Genomic DNA, 23,234 nt, shown 5'->3' on the forward strand with positions numbered 1-23,234 from the left:
GAGTAACTTATTGAGTTTACTAATTCTCAAATTAAATAATATAAAAAATGAAACGATAGAAGAGGGAATAGTGTTTGTGAATAAGTGAGAGAAATGATGAATATGGAAGAATTATTGTGAATAAATGAGATAAATTTTGAAAATTAAAGAATGTTTGTGGATAAGTGAGAAAATTTGTGAGAAAGAAAGAATATGTAAAAATATATGATATGATTGTTAAAATATATATTATTGTTATAATATAATATATTTTGTATATATATTTATAAAATATATTTACAAAATATATTATATTATAATAATATATTTTAATGATGACATATTAGGAATTTAAAGTTTTATTTTGAATTTTTTTACAATATGATATAATAATATGGCCCTATATTGAACAAAGAAGTGAATTAAATATATTTGTTTTAGATTTTAGATTTTAATATTAAAATAAATAAAAATATATATTATGTATGATGAGTGATAGAGAGAGGGAATTTGGTGAAGGAATGACTTGGCATCTTCTTCATTGGTTGAAAATATAAATGTGGGAGGAAAGAGAGAAATTATTTGATATTTTCAACGAATAAGATTATGAAAAGTCATTCCCTCATCAAATTCCCTCCCTAATCATTTCTCATTGTGTATTATATGCTCGAAAAAACTCGACTAGCTATTGAACAAGTGTTACATGAGCTTGAATTCGGTTTAAACTTTGTCAAAGTAAAGCTCAAGTGCAGCCCTATTGTTAACTAAACCATTTGAAGAACAATTTTCACTATTGCTTAAAATATTTGATAGAGATTTTTCTATACGTTTGATCAAATGACTTGTTCTACTTCATTACTCATTGTTACAGATTTTTTGAGTCACTCTAGATTAATCACAATATTTTTGAATAACTTTCATTTAAATTTTAATTATTTTAATTATATTATATTATTTAACATATAGATTTCCATTTAGTTGTTTTCATTTTGTTTAAGTTATTTTACTTTTTTTTTATATAATAATGTAACTCTTTATTTGAATTAATGTTAATTTAAAAAAAAAATAGAGAAAATTGTTTGAATATAAAAAAATTATAAATTTTTTTTTATCAAATATCTAATTTAATTATTGACTTAAATGAAATAATATTTTTAAATATATTTTAAACTGTTTTTTATATTAAATAATTATTTGGTTGCTAATATTTATTTATTTTTTATTTTGATGGCATAATTATTTTTTATTTTTCAGTATCAATAATATAATGTTCAAAATTTAAACTAAAACAAATGATTGGTGATGAATAATTTGAATATAACTAGCTCAAGCACCTTGTAGAGACTGAGTTGGAACGGTCTGGTCATTCTTACACGCGTGGCTGTCGATTGAATCGATCGATCGATCTCAAGCTTTTACCTAAAAAATGCCGGTAAGAGTGGCGGAGGCTTCTGCGGCTTCCTCTCAACTTTCAGGTATGCAAAGATTAACCTTTTCAAACATTGATTCACACCCATGATCAGGTTTAGCTTCTACCATAGTCTCTGGATTTTCTGAAATCCCTAATTTAACTGCCTCGTTCTTCGTCTTAAACTAGATAGGTCTTTCTGTGATGGGATATGTTTCTTCATTGATGAATCTTTCTAACAGATAATGAAGAACGAACAGCTTGAGAAGAAGAACTTTTGATTCTACTTATTTCACAGAACTGACATCTCTGTGTATGTTTTTTGTTGGTTAAATGTTTTCTAACACGAGAAAACAATTATTGCTGATATCCTTTCAGTAAGTTAGAAATCTAGATGTTGTTTTAGGGTTTATAAAGGATGCAATAGAGTGTCTTGTTTCAGAAATTCTCAATCCAACATATTAGTTTGGTGTGCACCTAAATTAGATCTTGATTCAACCCACTTAAAGTTTGTTTGCTGAAATTACATTTTCTGATTGTTTTCTCTTGTACAATTAAGCAATACTGTGTTTCCATCTTCATCTTTTGCTCTGTTTATTACTTCCAAAACCTAATGTTCTCGATTTCGAAGGTGCGTCATCTGGGAACACTATACCTCCAGCTTGTTCTCTTTTAAGTGTTGGCCAGGTGATTTGTTTTTTTTACAACAATTATTGACTAAGATTATGCTGCTTCAAATGTAACATTAGTCTAGTTCTAAATTCTGCAGGCATTTTCTGGGACTCAAAATGTATCTAGTCTGCAAAAGGATGAAGCATGGAGAGTCAATGTAAGAATACAAGGTTGTGATCTTCAACATGGATACTTATGTGGCACAATGGAAGCTCTTAACGTGCCTATGGCTGACACACCGGTAATCATCTTTGAAAAAAATTCTATATGCGTTCAGTTTATATTCTGTATCCGATTATGAAAATGTCTGTGTGATCTCAGGTGGTGACGTTCTGGGAAGGAGAAATTGTTGACACTAAGAACTATACCTTTTTCACTGGCAAATGGGAGGCAACGTATGTCTTTACTTTTACAAGGAAAAATTAAGGTTATCTCTATTATAATAAGGTTTTAGCATTTGTTAAACAGAACTGAAGTTGATATCAGGCACTGGACTAAATTCGCTTCCTTTTCACCCTTAATGGTTAGTAGTAGCATTTGAATTGATATTTAAATGCTTTGATCAAGGATTACTTATTGATGATGATGATGATGACTGTTCTTCCAGAGTCAAGTTGAAAATGATGGTGGAAAATCTCTGGATTTTAGTAATTATCCATACATATTCATGGTAAATATGTTATTTAATCAACTCCTTGTCTTGATTTTGCATAATCAATTAGTGTGAACTTTTAATTAATACCCTTTGGCTGTAATCTTTTTATATAATAGAGATGGAAGGAGCAATACTTTGTGAATGTTGGACCAGACTGCGGCTTGACAATTGCTGGTTTTTACTACGTTTGCTTCTCCTGTAGTGACGGTTCCATTAGTGGCTTCTATTATGATCCTAATAGCAGGTAAAACTTGTTGAGTTTTTATATATGGGTATGGAATTGGATGATGACTCCATGAGTTTTGATTTTATTTTTTGCAGCCCGTTTCAGAAGCTTGAGCTAAAGTCTACTAATGAAGGAAGATGCGGGTTTAGTTTCTCATCGTACGAGCTGCAGTGAATTCGAATTTCCTTTTGTTTCTTTGTCCATGCGATCTTGTGCTAACCAGTTCTGTAAGATTGTTATGGTTATTTATACCTATGCTATATATTAACATATATATATATTATTATTTTATAATTAAGACTCGTAAACTCAGGAGTAGAATCTTTCTATGATAGTTTTTCTTTTCATTGTCTACACATTATTGCCAGCTCGAAAAAAGGAAAAAGTTTAGAAGCATACATATGCATTGTTGGATCTCCTTTCACTCTATCATTAATGTGTCTTATTAACAAATCATGGTCATGTTGTTAAAGATTGATATATAATTCCCTTTTAAGGGTTCGTTCGAATGCCCTTGATTGATGATTTGGGTTTTAAGTTGCTTAGTTGGTGTTTCTTTTTATGCCGGAGATGCTGGTTTTTATGTGCTTTAATGATGTCCCACTAGGGATGACATCTTAGTATTGTACCTACTCAATAGACAATTTCAATATAGTTATCCATCTTCACTCCGTCCCTAGTGGGTACCTCATATTCAATCTCCATCCCCAATAAATGGGTGTATGATCAGACAGCTATCCCAAATATTCGATATTTCGGTGTTTTTAGCTGCTTTATTTTTTTACCAACAATTAAGAATTGTTTTCCACTATTTGATGCGTCAAAACCAAATCACAAGCTTTCGATAAAAAATGAGCAATTCAAATAAGATTGGAAATATGCATACCTTTACGCTTTGCAGAGATATACGGTGTCATTCTAGGATTCCCTGACATTTTTGATGAAACCTACTCGGAAAAGTATTTTAACCATGTTTTCAGTGATATTAGTAGATGCTATTTGAACCACCTGTTTTATATCCATGTCAGTATTTCGTATAGAGGTTATTATTTTAGCAATAATGCCCTTACCCATGATGAAATAAAAATATTAATACCTTCAAATTTGAATATAATCAACTGTTTTTTTATGAATATAAATTATTCAATTTCTTTTATAAAGTTTTAAAAGGTATATGCATGTCCTCAACTTTTTTTATATATTTAGATTTTGTATAACTTTTTTTATATTTGTTTTGAATATAAATTATTCAATTTCTTTTATAAAGTTTTAAAAGGTATATGCATGTCCTCAACTTTTTTTTATGCATTTAGATTTTGTATAACTTTTTTTATATTTGTTTTGATGTGTTATTAAAGCATTTTATAATTATTGAAATCTCCTTAAAATAAAATAAAAAATCTTAAAAAAAAAAAAATTGGTAGTTGGGATTTGTTTGAGGTTGGTTATTTGGAGATTTCTAATGAGTTTTATAAAGAAAAAAAAAAGTTATTTGAGATTTTATTTCATTCAATTATTTTTATTACTATCCTCTTATATTTTAAATTTAAATTAAGTGATTGAATAGTAAATTAAAAACAAAACAAAAAGAACCCTTAGAATCAGTTTTAACTTGTTTGAGAAAAGATATATTTTTTAAAAACTTTCTATTACATCATTAACAATCAATAATTATTTAATTCAAATAACTCATATATAATTTTAAACAATAAAATAAAAAATGTAACTCTTGTTGGGCCAATTAAAATATGAAAGTGGGTCCTAAGATGAACTGGCAAAAGGACCGCAATCATGTGTAATAAAAAGAAAAGAGTACTATCCTCGTGCGATCACGTAATAGGTTACTGCAGTGAAAAAAATCCCCAAAAAATGCAGTTAATTATTAAAACAAGCATTTACCCCACTTCATGTAGAACGTGTCCCCATCTTTATATCCCTCCATCTCTTCTGTCACTTTCTATTTTTATATACCAAAGCCATAACTATCAAATATCAACTTACAAACATAAGAACAAATAATAATAATAAAAGTAACCTAATACCCATGCAATTCCATATATATATATGAGAGAATATTACCCATTTCATGATTCAATTAGCTTGGCTGGCCACCAATATGGATGATAATATCCTCTTGTGTGATGAGGTCTTGATTATGAAGGAAGATGATGAGATCTGCATATTGAAGAACCCTAATAATTATAAGAAAGATTGTGAAGAGACTTTTTACATTTGCTTAAACAAGGAACTTGATTTCTTGCCTCAATTTGGTTATGTTACTCGTCTTCGTTCTTCTGGTTTGCTTTTTTCCAGATTCAAATCTGTCCAATCTATCATTAAGGTAATACTTATGATTTATTCATTCTGTTTTCTTTAATTACTTATCATGAATCCTTTCTCTTTATGTTTGTAGTCTCAGTGTCGGTTAAACCTGTCTTTTGAAACGGTTTTCAATGCTGTAAGTTTCTTGGATCGGTTCATATCTATCAACCAATGTCATGTAAGTTTTTTTATTATCTATTCCTTCATCTTGTTATTTTTTTTTAAATCTTTTCAAAATTTTCAAATCAATCCAAACCTAAATTTCATTTTCGAAATCTACTAATGAAATCGTTATTCAAAACATACAACATTGATGCATACAAATTCGGGAAATACTTTGTTCGAATTCGCAATCGGATCGATTAGGCTGCAGATTACAGCTATTGTTATTAGATTTGTAGAAACTGGTTGTGTAATATTTTATCCACTTCTTATAAATAGACAAAATACTTATATAAATTTTACACAATCAACTTAATAAGGCATATTGTGATGATATAAGTGTAAAAATCTTGAAGAAGAAGTTATAATCTGAAAATTGTATGTAACTGAATTTAAAATGAGCTAGGGTTCTAAAATGAAGCAGTTATGTAACACTAATTAACTAACCATTTATTTAATATAATTAAGTACTATTTTGTATAATTTAATTAATGAACATTTATTATTTTGTATAAATTAATGATATATGAAGGGTTGGAAGGATTGGATGATGGAGTTGCTTTCGGTTGCATGTTTATCTGTTGCATCTAAGTTCGGTGAGACAGAAAACCATACACTACATGAGATTCAGGTGATTATTTATTATTTTTATTAAACAAATAGAGATACAGAAATTGTCGGATGTTTGGTGGGTTATTTTGAGATTTGTATTGGTTATTTTTTAAAGAATTTTGATGTATTAAAAAGTAAGTTATTTGATTATTTTATTTGATAAATTGAATGATTGAATATGTAAAAAAACAAGATGGTGATAGTGAGTTTTTGATAAAAAAATTTAAAAAATCTAATATCAAACCATCTTAATTAAAACAGTTAATTTTTTTTATTAAACTTTTAAAATGTTACTATTATTAGGCTAATTATTCTGATTTAAGTAAGTTCTTCAACTAGTTAAATTTGTATGATTATAAATTTTTTATTTTATAAATTATTTTGATTTTAAGATTTTATAGAAATAAAGTGAATATGTATTTACAAATACAAAATAAAAAATATTCAAATAAATAAACTAGTGTAATCATATTTTTTTAGTGCCATTTATTTATTATTATTATTTAAATTAATTTTATACTTAATTATATATAAAAAATAATTATAATAATCTTTTATAGTAAAATATATAATTTAAACTTATTGATTTTACTGTTTTATAATTGTAAACAATTTTAGTTAATCTTTTGATTTTGATTGATTAAACTTATTAATCTTAGGTTTTCTCTTTCGATTAAAAAACTAATTTAATCATATTATTATAATTTTAATTATTAAATCATTTAATTTATCAACTGAAATACTAAAATATTTTAACTTTATTTTTATTAAATAATATTTTTTTTTTAATATTTCATAAAAATCTTAAAACAATATTATGATCAAACAAACTAAAATTTATTAATTGATTGAATAATATTGCATGCAGATGAAAGGTCTTAAACTCAGTTATTCCTTTGAGCCAAAACTGATCCAACGAATGGAGTTGAATTTGATGAAAGTTCTAAATTGGCGATTAATGTCCACCACATCATTCTCTTACGTGGAGCTGCTGACGTGGAATATTACATCTAATCACTTTCTTACTGTCGGATCCATTAACCTCTTGTTAACTACCCTTCTAGGTTTGTCTTACAATTCTTCTTATTTTATCCTTAAAACATTTTTTTAACGAAAAATCGTATAATTCTCTTTTCAGATGTTGAGTTTGTCGAGTTTAGACCATCAATAGTAGCAATGGCCTCATTGATGTGCATTATCAAGAAGAAGCTTCATTATTCAACTGATCTTGGTTATGATTTGGATGATTACCTTGCTTATATCACCACTCTTATCCCTCAAGATCATATGGTAAAAGTTAAAGAAAATGAGTTCTCCATCTCTTTATATATATATGATCATAGATATTGATTTGTTATGTATGGTCAGGATGATTTGATGAAGTGCGAGGAGAAAATGAGTCATGATCATGGGTCTTACATGAATGGAACAATAATACCATCAAGTCCAAACACAGTGTTGGGTGGAGGGATGGAAGATGTACATGATCTCTGTAACTTCTTTAAGATCTCAGAACATGATCTTATGAAACCTAACATGGTCAGATTCAGTGGAGTTAAGAGGAAGAGGGAGAAATGATAATTAATTTGAAGGAAGATTCATGAATATGCATGCATGTTTCATGAACTCAGAATAGTCTAACTTGTTAGATCATATCTCTTTTAATTAATATTTTGTTGTTCTTGTTTAATGTCTATTACTGCTATAACAAAGTTTAGCAGTTGATTTGGTTATTGTTTTCCACTTTTGTACGTTTTTGCTGTTTTAAAGTTAAACAGTGTAGTTTAATCTTTGTCGAGACATCGTCAATAAATTTATGATTATGGGTGCGATCAAGATAATCCATCTATAAGTTTCCTTGTTCATAATTGAGTGAATAGATTAGGAGCTGATCTTATAATGACTTTGATAATTTCATCATTAATTTTGTGTATGGTTTCTATAATTGGTTCAGGGGTTGGTAATATAACATAATGATTAATGGAAAGTTAGACATTATTCATCTTAAAAAGAAAATGTTCTAGATCTCATTGGATATCATCCAACAGAAATAGACTTACATCTCCTTTCTTATTAGTTATGACCCTCACTAAATTTGTTGGTTTGAGCTTGTTTAATGTTTAGTTAAATTTGTTGGTTTGAGCTTGTTTAATGTTTAGTTATTTCAGTTTGTTAGCTTTTATTTTTAAATGTTGTTTTATAAAAAGATAAGTTATTTGGGTTATTTATTTAATATCTTTTTATGTTTAAATTTTATAAAATCAAAATCAAAATATTATGGTATTTTATTTATAAATTTAGTTATTGGACAGTTAAAAAAGAATTAGATGTGATAGAAAGATTTTCCATAAAAATAACAAGACAAATAACCCAACATCAAGTAAGCTCTGATGTATTTTTAAAGTTTTTTAATAAAAAAATTATTCTATTACATCTTATTTATTTTTAACTATCCAATCATTCAAATAATCAATTAAAATATCAAAAATATTTTTATTTTACTTTTATAAAATTTTAAATAATCAAACATATTTTCTTCATGAACTAATTATTTTAATTTTAAAAACTCAACAAAAAAATCAATTTGTGAGTGGGACTTGTTTTTCTTAAATGTCTTCACAATTTTCTAATGACTTGTGTTGTATATTATAATTTGTGTCTCAGTTTATATGACCAGACTAATGATGAATGTGTGGCATTTGAGTTAGAATTTGATATGCTTGAATTTCTCTTACACATATGATATTGATTGAGAATAAATCATATGTTCTTGAGTATTAGAGTAGTGTTTAATCAGAATTTCGATAAATTGTGCCGCCTCCGTACATTTTACATTCGAGTCCCCTCCATCGAGCAATTATCAATATTGTTAGTTAAAAAACTAAATAGTTTACCACAAAGATATATGCAACACATGGATATATGCAAGGCGAAAAGTGTATCTCGAAACTGAAGAAAGGTTATTCTGATTAGTTGTTATAATGATTGGAAAAATTATTGCATGAAATGTTTAGGGAATCAATGCTGGTGTAAAAAGAGATTGCATTAAGTCTCGTGGGAATTCTTGATTGTGACATGTATTAATTTTGCGAGACAAATTTTTGACATATGTATCACTGGATTGTTAAGGATCTCTATAATTGGTGTATGTGTGGATGAGAGACACCTAATTATATTGGGAACATTAGATATAATTTTGTTGGAATAGTATGAGGACCTATAATGAGCAAGTTAATGTTCACTTGGGTAGATACTCAGTTCAGTTAAGAAATTTGGGGACAACTTTTAATAGGTGATATATTCGGTTTCCTGGTCGATTCTTCCACAATTTAAAACAGTTTTTTGAATGAGATTATAGATGTGGATAGTCTATAAGTTAGATCCTCATCTATAAAAAAAAATAGTTCATTAGTATCAAAAGCCTTATGCATGAGTTTTCTGAGACTAATGAGAATCTCGATTTAATTAATCCGCCCTTAGAAGACGAACAATTTACTTTATTAGAGATAATGAGTGGGTCGGGCATTGTCATTCCTGCATCGACAAATTTTTAAGTAGCGAATCCATATTTCGGGGATGGCTAACATCTTTAAGAAGGTTCTTCCATGGAGTTGTTCAAATCATCGTCCAATCTTGTTGGAATGAAGGGTGATGACAAAGAAAAGTCGTATTTTTATATTCGAGAATAAGTGGTTAATTATGGATGATTTCATATAGCGTGTGCAATCTTGGTGGGTGAGTCAAATGTCGACAGGTTCCCCATCAACTAAGCTCTTTGTGAACTTAAGAATTTTTCGAAACTCCTTAAAAGTTAGTTCGTGGGTGACCATGTTATATTTTGTTCCAAAATCGAGGCTTTATGTGATGAGATTAACGTCGTTTATGGAGTTGAGGAGTTTCGTGATCTCTCTACGGAGGAGGTTAGTTCTTAGATTCACATGGTTAGTGATTTGTTAGCACTATGTAAAGACGAGGAAATTGGACCTCACCAACGTAGTATGACTATTTGGCCTAGAGTCGGGGATACGAATACTAAGTTTTTACAAGGGATATCTAATGCGCAAGTTAGGAACAACACGATTAATTCAATCTCGGTTCAAGGCATTGTTCATGAAAGTGAGTCGGTCGTCTTTATGAGTATTGTTGAGTTATATAAAAGTCTATTTTAAGAGTTGTGTACATACGAAATTTTGGAAACTCGATTTAGGGTTGAAGAAGTCGAGAAAGCTATTAATGAGTGTGATAGTGATAAGACTCTGGGGTCCGATGGTTTACTTTTGTTTTTTTTTAAGAAGGCATGTCTTTTCTTAAAAAGATATTATGGAAACCATAGACCACTTTTATCGTTTCTCATAATTTGATAAAAGTTGGAATTCTACGTTGATTTGTCTCATTTGAAAGGTTTTAGGAACTATTGATGTGAAAATTTTAAGGTTTATCAGTTAATTGGTTTCTTCCTTTTATAAGATTGTGTCAAATTATTTGGCTAATAGACTTTGTAAAGTTCTATAACGGTCATCTCTTGGAATTAGATTTTGTTCATTAAGGGACGTCAAATCTTTGATGGGTATTAATTGGCAACAAGTACATTGACTTGATTAATTCAAAAAACGGTAATGTATTTTTGTTAAGTTAGATATTGGAAATTCTTATGAAAATGGGTGAATAATGGATTGTTAGATAAGATTTTGTGCCTCGACTACCAAGTCTAAGTTTATTTATTGTGAATGAGAGTTCTTATAGTTTTAGAGCTCTTGAGGATTAGGCAGGGTGACCTGTTATCTCATTTCTAATCGTCGTTATTATAAAAATTCTCTAAAAAATGACGTTTTTTGCAGAAAATGTAGGACTTATCTGTGGTGTGGATTGTGGCGAAAGAATGACTCCTTTATGAATATTTCATCTTCTTCTTGCCGACAATTTGATATGCATGATTCAAGACACTTAGAGGAATTGCAAACACCTTCGTGATATCATTTACTTATTTAGTGCTTGTTTCGTCCTACGTGTTAATCTTGATAAATCTATTATCTTTTTCTAGGACTCAGTTTTGTTGAGAAGAAGAACAAGGCTCTTCAATGTTCTGGGTTTCGGTATTGGTGTCCTCTCTTTGTTATATCTTGATATGTCATTTGGTGTTAAAACTCATTTTTAAGGCCTCTAAGAACCCGATCATCATTAAGATAGAAGGTAAACTATCGATTTTGAAAAACAAAATGATTTCGAAAGGGGCTCTATTCGTTCTCATCAAAAGTGTTTTGACCTCTATGTTCACATATATAATGTCTTTATTCGTTTTCTTCAACAATGTGAGAGTGAAAATATTATATGTGAATTCTTTTGGGATCGACTAATTCCTTATTCAGTCATTTGGTCAATTGAATTATGGTCAAGCGGTACAAGAATCAGGGAGTCTAAGTATGGGGATCTTGTTTCCTTTAGTAAAGATATTCTCTCAAAATGATGAAATTGATTTATATATGATCCAGATACTTTTTAGGCATTGTTGATAAGATATAAATATGGTTATGATTAGTTTGAATGGTTCACCCAAAAATCTAATCTCCCTGTAATATGTATCATTTAAAGTGGAATATATTCTTTATAAAAATTTTATCACGAGCAATCTAGATTCATTATGGGGGACGAAGCCTCAATTAGATTTTGGAAATGATGTCTTGTGCGGATCTCATTGTGATGTTTAATGAGTTCGCCTCCATTGCCATTTGCAAGAATGTCATTATTAAGGATATGTTTATCCTCGGACTATCGGTTTTCTAGACGCATAAGATATAGAAAGAGATTGAACACAATGGAGAGTTCTTCTCATTCTAGGGTTTTAATCATGGTGGGACGTAAGGAGATTAAAATGTTTATGTGTGATGTTATGAGGTGGCAAGACATGTATTGTTTTTATGTGGGACATTGTTATAATTTGTATGTCGACTTGTTGTTGAGAGAAGTTGTGGGAATCCTAAATCTTTCATATGTATGAAAAATATTGTATTATGATTAATTATTGTCGGATGTGTGTTTATGGAGATTGAATCAACATCTCATATTTTCTGTATTGTTGTGGGCGATGTCTGAGTAGTCGTTCGTTCGGAAGTTATTTGGCAAATATGACAAGTTTGAATCGTTGAGTTATTATCTCTATTATATTTTAGTGGACTATTTAGTTTTAAAAAAATCGTATTCCATAACGTTAATCATTTAATCAAGTTAAACAATCTAACAAAAATATTTACTTAAAATAATGAAAACACTTAGAAGTTAGAGTGAAAATGGATTTGACAATAGAAATTTATTAAATTTATTAATACATTAAAAAATATGTTAAAACATTTCAAATAAATTTATACATCTTGTTATGTTGAAACTAAAATCAGAAGAGCTAGATGTTTACAAACAAAGTCTAGATGCAGCCTAATATGTAAGACTTTCTCCTGATGATTTCTTTGATAGAATAACAACATTTGTGATTTGAACATTAATTTAGTTGAGACTTGAGAGGCTTAGTTTATAGAAATTGTGTAATCAGATAAATAGTATGAAAGTATCAATTCAAAGAAGAAGGTAAGCTATAGGTACAATCTGATGCCAAAAACCCAAAAACTAATTTAGATCAAAATCAGAATCAATCAGCATTTGCATTCTCTTCATGGACCAAGCAATAAAGGGGCATTCGTTTCTTTCTTCTCTTTGCTTTCACTTGATTGATTCGCAGCCCATGCCCTCAAAGGAGGTTCAAAGAGCTTACTAGCAACATCCGGTGCAGGTTCATCTTCACCCTCGAGAACAAGCAGCCCCTTCTCCCTTAATGAAGACGGTTCCTTATAACACTCATTCCATATCGTATCCACCAACTGTCTTTCTTCTCTAGCTGCCCCTAAATCCTCAGCTGACATCAACCCTATTCTTTCTATCCTTTCTTGAAGAATCTTCTTCAGCTTTTCACCATCTTCTTCAGCTAGACGACTGCCTTGAGCAAGCTCAAGAAGCCCACTTAACGCAGCTTCTCTTACCTCTAAATCTTCACTGGTGGAAACTAAATGCATCATAATTCGAGGAAAACCAAGATCAGTTACAGTTTTGCGATCTGATCCATTCTCGTTCAGAAGGTATTGAATCAAGTTCAATGCTTTCCTTTGAAATCTCTCGTTATCAGAACTCAATGCATCTCTAAGTGAAGCATAACCATTGGCTAATCGAAATGCAGAAACTCCAGGTTTGTTATGCCTTATCAATGCTGTGAAATTGTAGATATAATCAGAATCAAATCAAATTTTGTTTTAAAACAATGAAAGAAGAATAAGATAACCAACATGATATCGCTCCAAGTGCTTTTGTTCGAGCAGTAAGATCAGGGTCTGAAGCGAGATTTGAAAGGAGAGGTTCCATTCCATTTGCTTCCATCACAAGCTGCTGGCTTTTAGGGTTGTTCTGAACTATGGTGGTGACAACATCAGCAGCCTTTGCACGGATATTAGAATGAGAACTCTTCAAATAACCAAGTAGAGGAACCAGACCACCTATTGAATTAAGATCTGGAAGAAACAATTCAATCAACAAATGGAGAACTGAACAGAACTGAACTAAAAGCAAATTCAATCTACAAATGGATACATAAAGAATTCTTACCATTTGCATTGTCTATTGACTCTACATGCTCTTGCAACTCATCCAACATGGCTGTTAATTAATCAAGCAAGACATGTTAATTAATCTAATCAGCAATGATGATAAACGAATCAAACTATTAACATACCTTCTACATCCGCAGGAGTAATTCCTTGAGACTCGAGAACTTGTTCTGGAGTTTGCATCACCATAGTAATCTCTTTCATACGTTTAACAACATCCACAGTCTGTTCTTGCATAGCTTCCATAAACCATCGCCGGTCATCCTCACTGTAAATTGCAACCCATATCATATACTATCTTTCAAGATCTATTCTTTAAGAGGCGTAAACAGTTTAGGTTAAGGGAGAAGGAGAAATACCTTAAATTGCGAGGAGGGCGAGTACCATCAGCATGAGATAGACTCCATTTAAGCAAACCATCCCATTTTGGTCCTTCATTCGCCATTCTTGAATATGAAAGCTTAAAAACAGGAATAGGTTTTTCGTTCTTTGTTGTTGAAATTGACCAGAGACGATTGAAAGGGTATTTCTAGTTTCAACGCAATCGGTTCATATATATAGAGAGATCCTGTAAAGCTTCTCAAACGTTCTTTATCATGGCGACTGGTTCATTGATTCTGGAACTGACCTGAACATTCTAGAGAGAGAGACTCTTCCAATTCTTCAATATTCTGATTCTGGGCCAATTCGGCGCTTATTTAAGCCCATCAGATTTGGGCTTTAGGTCTGCGATATAGAGATATTGGACTGGCTGACTCTAATCCATTAGCAAGAGGGACGCCAGCATCTCAAGCCCATCAAATTTTGATATTATAATCTTGAGTATTTTATTTTCTTCTTTTGATAAGTTTAACCTCTCTAGTTTATCATTTTTAATTATTTCAGATTACCCAACTACTTAGTGTTAATCGTAATTTATGTTTAATTTTATTTATTTGCAGTAGTGTATTCAATAAATATATTCACTACTTATTTAAAAAGGGTTTGCTTTTTATCCAATAAGATTGTAAAATTTCATACCATAAAATAATTTTAATTTTTAGTAAAAAAAAAAATCTAATATAATAAAATAGAATGATATCCATAGTTATCAATCACTTTTCATTTAAATTAGTTTCCGAGAGAATGATTTTATTTTCTTAAAAAATATTCTTACACTCTCAATTATTTTAATAAAAAATATTATATTTAAATAATTATATATTATTATATTTTTTTTAATAAATCTTCAAATGAATATAATTAAATTATTTTAAATAAATAGTGAAATACTAATATTATATTATCAAACTAAAAAGATAAAAATATATTATAGACTAATTAATACAATTAATTCTTTTAAATCCTAAAATAAAATAAATAATTTATTGAGAAATGACTTAGAATTTGGAAGAAATAACAAATTTTCTCATATTTCTTATCTGCACTCTTCTCGTTCTTTCCCAATTTTCTTCCCCCATATTACTTCTCTAATATAAATAATAGTTGGTCTAGTCTATCAATACAAATATAAACCAACAAATATAAGTTCACATCCTACAAATATGAATGAATAATTTCTTTAAATCATATATATTTTTTCACCAAGTTTTTTTAAAAATAAATCATATATTTTTCTTTAGCACATTGCTGATTGAAAGAGAGATAGAAAACAGTCTGGCAACAGCAAATTAAAGCGAAAAAACTGTTTGGTTAATTTTTCTGAATCTTCTATAGATCAAGTGGGACCATTCTTATCCCAGACATTTAATTATGGCTTATCTACTTGATGATCGTTTTCCACCATTGATTCAAACACTAGGATCACTGGTATTCTAGATTCATTTCATATATATATGATTATATATATATCCATCTCTAGATTCTTCTTTTTCTTAGATATAACAGATATTCAAATGGCTTCAACTTCAATAACTTGTTCACTAGCCTCAATATCATCATCCACCAAACAAACATCAGCAACAACTCATGTAGGTTCATCATCATTCATGGTCTGCCCGTGCCCGGGTGGTCCGAAGAAGATGAAACCCTTGACAGTGGTGGCTGCAGCCGGAGAATTATCTTCAAACAGCACCACCTATCTAGTTGCCGGCGCAGCCTTGGTGGCTCTTGTGGGAACTGCCTTTCCTATCTTTTTTTCTCGCAAGGACACGTAAGTAGACTAGCTATATATAGTAATTTATTAATTCTTAAGTTTAATTAATTAATTAATTAATCACATGATGATGTGTGATATGTAAATATAGTTGCCCTGAGTGCGACGGAGCAGGGTTTGTCCGACGATCCGGCGTGGCTTTGAGGGCTAATGCAGCTCGGAAGGACCAGACACAGATCGTGTGTGCTAATTGCAATGGGCTCGGAAAGCTCAATCAAGTTGACAAGCGTAGCTAACTAGTTCCACTAATCATGTATTATTAAATATATTCTTATTTTCTAATCCTACCTACATTTCAGAATATTATATACTTTGAGCTAATTAATATATATATATATATATATATATATTAATTATTGCAAGAAATATTTAAATTAAGAAATTCCATCGAATTGTCACTGCAGGATTTGTTCAACTTTTCCAATCAAAACATACTTTTTCTACAATTTTCACATGTTCTAATTTGTTTTTCTTAGAAAATGTTAATTACCTCTTATTTAATAAATTAAAAATATTTGAATTTTAAATACTTGATAGAAAACAAGTTAATTTTAATGTAAACAAAATACACATAATATTTTACTTTTTTTGGAGTGTAATTTTTATTAGTTAATTGATAGCTGGTAGTTTAATAATCAACTTATAGGTCAAATACTTAATTAAAAATAAATATATTAATACTCAATTTATAAGTCAAAAATTTAATTAAAAACATATATAAATATAGTAAACATTAATATAATTTGCGGTAATAAAATGATAATTTTTTATTAAATTCAAGTTTAAACTAATTAAACATAATTTATTTTAAAAAAATTATTTATTTGAAAACAGTGTCACCAATTGATTTTTTTGAAAAATCAATAAAAAAAATGTGCTACAAACGTATTTATCAAAGTTTTGTTTTGGTTCGAAGTTTGGTGATACTCGAAAAAAAGTTTTTGTGCTTTATGCTTAGTACCCCTTTTAAAAATAATATCTACTTATAAACTTGACTTTTGACAATCGGTTGTATACCGTTTGAGTTTTAACCGAGTGTTATTCCGGTCATGGTCATGCTTTTAGGTTTTAACATTATTTGAAATATTAAAACAAAATATTTAAATGAAGGTATCTATTGTTGATGGCAGTTAGGGGGAATTATACCGGAAGAACATCAGTCATTTTTAAGGATGTTACAGTTTAGAAATAAACGTAAACTAGCCTTAATAAAAAAAATATTTAGATTGAAACATCCCGAAATATTTTTAAATCATTTTCCAATCTCTCGAGATTTTTAGAAAATGGATTGGGGTTCCAAAATTACAAAAATAATTTTGGGTTTTAAAATGTGGAACCAAACAGGCTTGGGTTCATTTTTCTCGTTCGGGGAGTGGGACCCTTAGTCGAGGCTCTCGATCCGGGCTAACAAGCATCGATCTTATGTTGAATTTTATCGGTTTGGGGTGCATAGATCCTCGGTCCTAGGCTAGGTTTATCGGTCCTAGGGTCGGGGAGTCTCGGTCATTGATCCTAGGTTACTCGGTCCTAAGTCGAATTCATCGGTCATATGTTCTGGGATTCTTGGTCCTAACTTGAAATTTGTCGGTCCTTAGGTAGAAATTTCATTGGTCCTAGGTCCCGTGGTTCTTAGTCCAGGTCGGACCTCTCGATCCTAGATGTAAAAATCATCGGTCCTAGGGTCGAATTTCATCAGTCATAGTTCAAGAACATCGGTCGGACCTCTCAGTCTTAACTTAAGAACATCGGTCCGACCCCTCGGTCCTGTTAATCATTTCAGGCTTTCAATCAGGCAAAATGGTTAACTATGGAGGGAGTTCTAAAAAGGAAAAACCAAAGACGAATATTTGATCCTTATCCCTTCGGCATCGCGTTGGAGACAAAGGTGGCACTCAAAACGACGTCGTTTTGAGCGCATTCGGGAGTTTTGTCTAACGACGTTGGCATTTCAATCGTTCTGTTAACGATTTGGCTAACGGACATTAGTCGATCACCTGCTCCTTGGGCACGCGCGTCTCTAGCTATAGCGGGCTACGCGGAGGCTTCTTGGGTGCTCGATGTAAATCCAACACTTATTCAATGATCTCAGCGCTGGTTGTAATTGTTTTTCACAATTTTGGCCACATAGGATCACTGATATATTTTGTTTTTAAAACTTAAGTGTTTATTTGAAATTGATTTTTTTTCCCACCATTTTAGCATTAATTTTGATCTTTTTAAATACAAAGAATATTAAAATAAATATGACAAATATTTTATCAATTTATTTTTTTTTTTTTTTATATTTTTAGGATTAAATAAATAATTTTTTTGAGAATGAAATGGATACAATAATTCATCCTAAATTATTTATTTTTTATCCTTGATTTTTCTAAAATTATTTTAAGGTAAAATGAGTACATTATTTATCTCAAATAATTTTATTTTTTGTTTTGGCCTTAACTCTTAATTAATTTGATTAATTATTACAATAATTAAATATAATTAATTGTTTTAAATGATTTTCTTGGCATGGGGTTAATTATTTTAATTTATTTTATTTAAAAATAAATTAAAATAATTATTTTATTATTATAAATTGGAGTATTAAATTTTAGTGCTTACAATATATATTATTTTTCTCTTCCTATATTTATTATAAATAAACTAATTAAAATTTTAATTTTTTATTCACATTCTTATTTATATAAATTTTATTTTCTATTATAACAAAGAAAAAAACAAATGAAAGTACATAGTCGGATCCAAATTGCTCATCATGAAATAATAGAGTGTACAAACGAGAGTTGTCTTGTTTCACCGGTTCCAATTATGATTAATCAACAATCTTTGTTTGTTGACCAATCATTTATGCCTTCTAACTCATTGAGATCACTGCCCTAGTGGGGATGACTCCGATTTTTTCGTCTCCGTTAATGGATGTAGTTATTAAGGATTCTATTTCGGTTTCAGAGATATCACCTTCAATTTTGTATTTGATCAAGATCTTATGGTTACATTAGATAGATCTCCACCACGTCTTGAGCTTCATCTGATAGTGTTTAATGAACATGGGACGTCGTTCCCGCATCCTATCTCTAAGTTGACTACCAATGTGGACATAGTCTAGTTGTTTGAGGATGAATTTTTGTCTCCTAAGACCAATGTTTCCTTTGACATCCCTATTAGAACTTTATATCAAGAACCACATGTGTACATGCATGTTGTTTCTGAAGAAGAGTATGTTGCCTCAGAACCTAAGTATGATGCTGATGAGGAGGTTTGTGAGGGTTTCTCAACCCATAATATGACTTTAAATGAAAATAGATCCACTGTCCATTAGGAATTTCTTGAGGCCAAAACGAAGGTGTGGTCGAAAGTTCACGAAATTCCTTCACTTCCGTATAGCTATCAACGCAAAGAAATGAGAAAGCTTGCACTCCCTATCGGTTATTTAAAAACTCAAAAACGAGTTTTAAAGCCGAGTTTACATAATGTTGGAAATATTATTGCTTGGAATGTATGTGGGGATCAATGATATTAATAAGCGTATGGTACTTAAGTCTCTATTGGGTACTCTCGATTATGGTATATATTATTTCAGCGAGACGAAGATGCAGCGTATTCATCAATGGATTGCTATAGGGATATTTTTAATTGGCGACTTTGTGGTTGAGAAACTCTTGATACTATGGGAGGTGTGATTTTAGTGGAATGGAATGATGACATGTTCTAAAAAATGAATGTTAGTATTGGAAGATTTTATGTGAGCGTTTAGTGAAAAAATCGTGGGGATAATTTTAGGTGGGTTATCTCAGCTATTTATGGGTCTATCCTTCCACAACTAAAGACAAAGTTTTTTCTAAGTTGACTGGTGTTGCTAGTCTATTGTGTTCGCGGTCGACATAAATGGGGTTAGATCCCCTTCTAAAAGAAAAGGTGCGAGAAGACTCACAAGCATAAGTTTTCTAAAACCATTGAGATCTCGAACTTGTGTATTCACCATTAGAATGATGTCAATATACTTTTAGGAAAAGTGACAATCATGTTGGGCTCGTTCAGTCTCGTTTAGAGAGGTTTCTAATAAGCGATTCAATTTTTCATGGGGTAGTTAATGTCTTTCAGAAAATTCTTCCATGGATCTGCTTTGATCATCGACCAATTTTGATTGAGAATATGTTGGTTTTGAGTGTTTGTCGTTCATTTAAGTTCGAGAATAAATTGTTGATCACACCAGATTTCCTTTTGAGGGTGAAAACTTGGTGGAAGAACCAAGTGATATGTGGGTCACATTCTTCCAAGATTTTCGTTAAATTTAGAGATCTTCAGAAGCTGCTTAAATGTTGGTTTGTAGGGGACCATGATTGCTTTCGATCTAAGGTCGATACTTTATGCTATAAGATCAAAGTTATTAATGGGGCTCAAGAGGTGCGTGAGTTGTTGGATTATGAGATGTTCTCTCGAATTCATTTGATTAATGAGTTCTTTATGCAAGGAAGATGAAATCGGGGCTCGTCAGCATAGTAGGGCTACCTAGTTAAGATACGGTTATAAGAACACAAAGTTTTTTCATAGTGTTTCGAATGCTCGATCTAGAAATAATGCGATTAATTCTATCTCGATGCTTGAGGTTACTCATGAGAGTGAGCCAACTATTTTTTTAAACATTATCCAGTTTTATAAGAATTTATTTCTCAAACCGTTTATCGATAGACCAAAGTTAGACAGCATAAATTTTGCGGCTATTAGTTTTGAGCAGTGTATTCTTGAGAGATGCTATACGTTGCAAGAGGTGGAAGGTGATATTAATGTGTGCGGTAGTGATAAGGCTCCAAATAACGATGATTTCACTTTGGCTTTCTTAAAAAAGGTGTGGACCTTCCTTAAGGGGAATGTTATGGCGTCTATTGAACACTTTTATCGTTTTTCCTCTTTCGACAAAAGTTGAAATTATACCTTGATTGTTCTCATCTGCAAGGTTTTAGGAATTATAGGCCTAAATAATTTTAGGCATATAAGATTAGTCACATCATTTTACAAGATTATTTCAAAATGTTTGACAAACAGGTTGCATGTGATGCTAGAATTAATTATATATGTTAACCAAATGACATTTATTAAAGGGCGTCAAATCTTTGATGCGGCATTGATTATTAATGAGTGCATTGATTCAGCTAACTCTAATAGTTCTCAATGCGCCTTCGCCAAACTTGATATTGTAAAAGTGTATGATCATGTTAACTGGAACTTTCTCTTCATTGTCATGGCTAGGATGGGAATGGGAAAAAAGTGAATCCGGTGGATAAATATTTTCATTTCCACAACTATATTTTCTGTTATAGTGAATGGTAGTTCTCAAGGCTTTTTCAAGAGTTCGAGGGGGGTTAGGCAGGGCGACCCATTGTCCCCATTTTTATTTGTCATTGTCATGAAAGTTCTTTCTAGGATGATGATCTTCGCTAAAAATAACAGACTTATCCATGGGGTTGATTGCAGATCAAGGAGAACTCTATTTTCCATTGCTCACTTGTTGTTTGTTGATGATACGCTCTATATGATTCAGGCTTCCCATAGAAATTTCGAACACCTTCGTGATATTTTTTGGTTATTTTGCGCTTGCTTGGGACTTCGTGTTAATCTTGGTAAGTCTAAAATATTCTTCTCTAATTATGTGTCGGATAGGAGAAGATCTTGTTTGACGGGTATTTTGGGATTTAACATTGGATGTTTTCCGACCACGTATCTTGGTCTTCAACTAGGTGAAAAAGCTCGATCTAAAGTCTCTTGGGAGTTGATTAGCGCTAAGATAGAAAAAATCTCTATATAAAAATGAAAGTTGATCTCTAAAGGAGGTCGTGTGGTTCTCATCAAAAGTGTGTTGGAATTAATACCTACTTACATGATGTCATTATTTGTGATTCCTAAACGCGTGGAAGTAAAAATAGAGAGGTTGGTGTGTAAATTTTATGGGGTCTTCTGAATCTTCGTTCTCACATCTTGTTAGTTAAGACAAAGTAAAAATGCCTAATGAAAGAGGTTTGAGTTTTAGTGACCTATATGCTTTTAATAAGGCCTTATTATCAGAGTGGTGTGCTTGTTTTGGTTCGTAACATGGAAATCTATAGGTAAATATGATCATAAATAAATATAGTTGGATTGGTCTAGTTGGTTTACAAAATTATTCAATCGCCATGTGGGATGTAGCATATGAAGTGGTATATCAATCATGTGGAAAAGTTATAGTGAACCTTCTTTATTTACCGTGGGTGACGGTTTATCTATCTGTTTTGGGAGGATGTTTAGTGTGGGGTAAGAGTTTTACTGTCCTCTTCTCCGTGTTGGCCTCTATTACTATTTGTAGAGATGTCATAATCAAATATATGCACGGCCATCGTTGTCAAGGTTTTACGCATCGTATCAGATATAGAAGGAGGTTATCATTTGAGGAAAGTTCTTCTCGTGATAGATTATTATCATTAGTGGCCAATAAAGGGGTCACTAGTAAAATATACACATTTACCGAGAATTGTCACCGAGAGCGAAAAATTGCTCTCGGAAAATATTAATATCACCGAGAACAAAGGGTTGTCCTCGATGATAGTTTTTAATATTACTAAGAGAAAAAGGTTGTCATCGGTGATAATTATTATTACCGAGAGCAATTGGATGCACCCTCGGTAAAAGTATTATATTTTACCATAAATTTGCGGTCGTCTCTTTCTTCTTCATCTCTGTTGCTCCTTCTCTCCTCGTCGCCTACAATTAGCTCGTCCGTCCACTCTCCCGTCCGACCGCCTTTCTCGTAACTCTCATTCCTTCACAAAAAAAAAAACAATGGTATTGTCTCTCTTCCTATTTTCTCCAAGTTTATTGTGATGGATGCCGACACAGAGCCATTTGGGATAAGGTAATACATGTTCATTTGTATGCAATTAGCTAGGATTTTGGTTTTAGTGATATAGATCTAGGGTTTGATTGATATATGTTGATATTTGTTTGTTTTGGTATGCAATACATGTTCATGATTACTATTGATTCGATTGTTTATATCAAACTTTGTTATGAATTTGACATAAATGTTCCATACGTGTTCATTCATTCAAATTTCATTTTGTGTTAACTCTACTTTATTCTGGAACGATTTGATGATTATTGATACTTATCTAAAATGACATCACAATTGAGACCCAGGGTGAGTATTATGTTTTCTAACAACATCTTTCCATATAGAAAAAAAAGAAATATTTTTTCTACCTTTGAGATATTTGAAAAAGGAGTTGATTATGCATTACAGTTGTATGATCTTTATGACAATGACTCCATCTTTGATAAATTTAAGCGTTGCTTGAGTGGAGATGGTCTCCATGTGGCATTGGGTTCCTACACGTGTCTGTCTACTTGCATTTCCGTTGTTTCCCTTA

At 31.0% G+C, this 23,234-nt stretch overlaps 4 protein-coding genes across 4 annotated transcripts; 3 read left to right on the forward strand and 1 right to left on the reverse strand.

The window, feature by feature from the left end:
- Nucleotides 1-1,309: 1,309 nt before the first annotated feature.
- LOC124914713 (glucose-induced degradation protein 4 homolog) lies at nucleotides 1,310-3,354 on the forward strand. The gene is made up of 8 exons (XM_047455315.1): nucleotides 1,310-1,454; nucleotides 2,019-2,074; nucleotides 2,157-2,300; nucleotides 2,381-2,454; nucleotides 2,528-2,582; nucleotides 2,667-2,729; nucleotides 2,831-2,958; nucleotides 3,036-3,354. The coding sequence occupies exons 1-8, from the start codon at nucleotides 1,406-1,408 to the stop codon at nucleotides 3,112-3,114; spliced, it is 648 nt and encodes a 215-aa protein (XP_047311271.1). The 5' UTR covers nucleotides 1,310-1,405; the 3' UTR covers nucleotides 3,115-3,354.
- Nucleotides 3,355-5,055: 1,701 nt separating this feature from the next.
- LOC124914723 (putative cyclin-D7-1) lies at nucleotides 5,056-7,796 on the forward strand. Its single transcript, XM_047455327.1, has 6 exons — nucleotides 5,056-5,281; nucleotides 5,354-5,440; nucleotides 5,957-6,055; nucleotides 6,905-7,100; nucleotides 7,175-7,326; nucleotides 7,405-7,796. The coding sequence occupies exons 1-6, from the start codon at nucleotides 5,057-5,059 to the stop codon at nucleotides 7,612-7,614; spliced, it is 969 nt and encodes a 322-aa protein (XP_047311283.1). The 5' UTR covers nucleotide 5,056; the 3' UTR covers nucleotides 7,615-7,796.
- A 4,777-nt stretch (nucleotides 7,797-12,573) lies between these two features.
- LOC124914765 (hsp70 nucleotide exchange factor fes1-like) lies at nucleotides 12,574-14,303 on the reverse strand. Its single transcript, XM_047455376.1, has 5 exons — nucleotides 14,039-14,303; nucleotides 13,805-13,947; nucleotides 13,678-13,728; nucleotides 13,362-13,583; nucleotides 12,574-13,285 (listed from the first exon to the last, which is right to left on the reverse strand). The coding sequence occupies exons 1-5, from the start codon at nucleotides 14,122-14,124 to the stop codon at nucleotides 12,696-12,698; spliced, it is 1,092 nt and encodes a 363-aa protein (XP_047311332.1). The 5' UTR covers nucleotides 14,125-14,303; the 3' UTR covers nucleotides 12,574-12,695.
- Nucleotides 14,304-15,526: 1,223 nt separating this feature from the next.
- Nucleotides 15,527-16,237, forward strand: LOC124914776. Its single transcript, XM_047455387.1, has 2 exons — nucleotides 15,527-15,831; nucleotides 15,926-16,237. Exons 1-2 carry the CDS (start codon nucleotides 15,575-15,577, stop codon nucleotides 16,068-16,070), a joined length of 402 nt encoding a protein of 133 aa, XP_047311343.1. The 5' UTR covers nucleotides 15,527-15,574; the 3' UTR covers nucleotides 16,071-16,237.
- Nucleotides 16,238-23,234: the final 6,997 nt, after the last annotated feature.

This window comes from Impatiens glandulifera, chromosome 1 (genome assembly GCF_907164915.1).
Source record: "Impatiens glandulifera chromosome 1, dImpGla2.1, whole genome shotgun sequence".
In the NCBI taxonomy this organism is placed as follows: Eukaryota; Viridiplantae; Streptophyta; class Magnoliopsida; order Ericales; family Balsaminaceae; genus Impatiens; species Impatiens glandulifera.

What these genes read in the sequence shown, in the direction of transcription:
- LOC124914713 (XM_047455315.1), top strand. Translation starts at nt 1,406, where the DNA reads ATGCCGGTAAGAGTGGCGGAGGCTTCTGCGGCTTCCTCTCAACTTTCA. An exon ending in GGCTTCCTCTCAACTTTCAG is followed by an intron (nt 1,455 to 2,018) that starts GTATGCAAAGAT and finishes TCGATTTCGAAG; the next exon opens with GTGCGTCATCTGGGAACACT. An exon ending in TATTATGATCCTAATAGCAG is followed by an intron (nt 2,959 to 3,035) that starts GTAAAACTTGTT and finishes TATTTTTTGCAG; the next exon opens with CCCGTTTCAGAAGCTTGAGC.
- LOC124914723 (XM_047455327.1), top strand. Translation starts at nt 5,057, where the DNA reads ATGGATGATAATATCCTCTTGTGTGATGAGGTCTTGATTATGAAGGAA. An exon ending in TATCTATCAACCAATGTCAT is followed by an intron (nt 5,441 to 5,956) that starts GTAAGTTTTTTT and finishes TGATATATGAAG; the next exon opens with GGTTGGAAGGATTGGATGAT. An exon ending in CTTGTTAACTACCCTTCTAG is followed by an intron (nt 7,101 to 7,174) that starts GTTTGTCTTACA and finishes TTCTCTTTTCAG; the next exon opens with ATGTTGAGTTTGTCGAGTTT.
- LOC124914765 (XM_047455376.1), bottom strand. Translation starts at nt 14,124, where the DNA reads ATGGCGAATGAAGGACCAAAATGGGATGGTTTGCTTAAATGGAGTCTA. An exon ending in GTCAATAGACAATGCAAATG is followed by an intron (nt 13,584 to 13,677) that starts GTAAGAATTCTT and finishes TGTTTCTTCCAG; the next exon opens with ATCTTAATTCAATAGGTGGT. An exon ending in AGCACTTGGAGCGATATCAT is followed by an intron (nt 13,286 to 13,361) that starts GTTGGTTATCTT and finishes ACAATTTCACAG; the next exon opens with CATTGATAAGGCATAACAAA.
- LOC124914776 (XM_047455387.1), top strand. Translation starts at nt 15,575, where the DNA reads ATGGCTTCAACTTCAATAACTTGTTCACTAGCCTCAATATCATCATCC. An exon ending in TTTTTTTCTCGCAAGGACAC is followed by an intron (nt 15,832 to 15,925) that starts GTAAGTAGACTA and finishes ATGTAAATATAG; the next exon opens with TTGCCCTGAGTGCGACGGAG.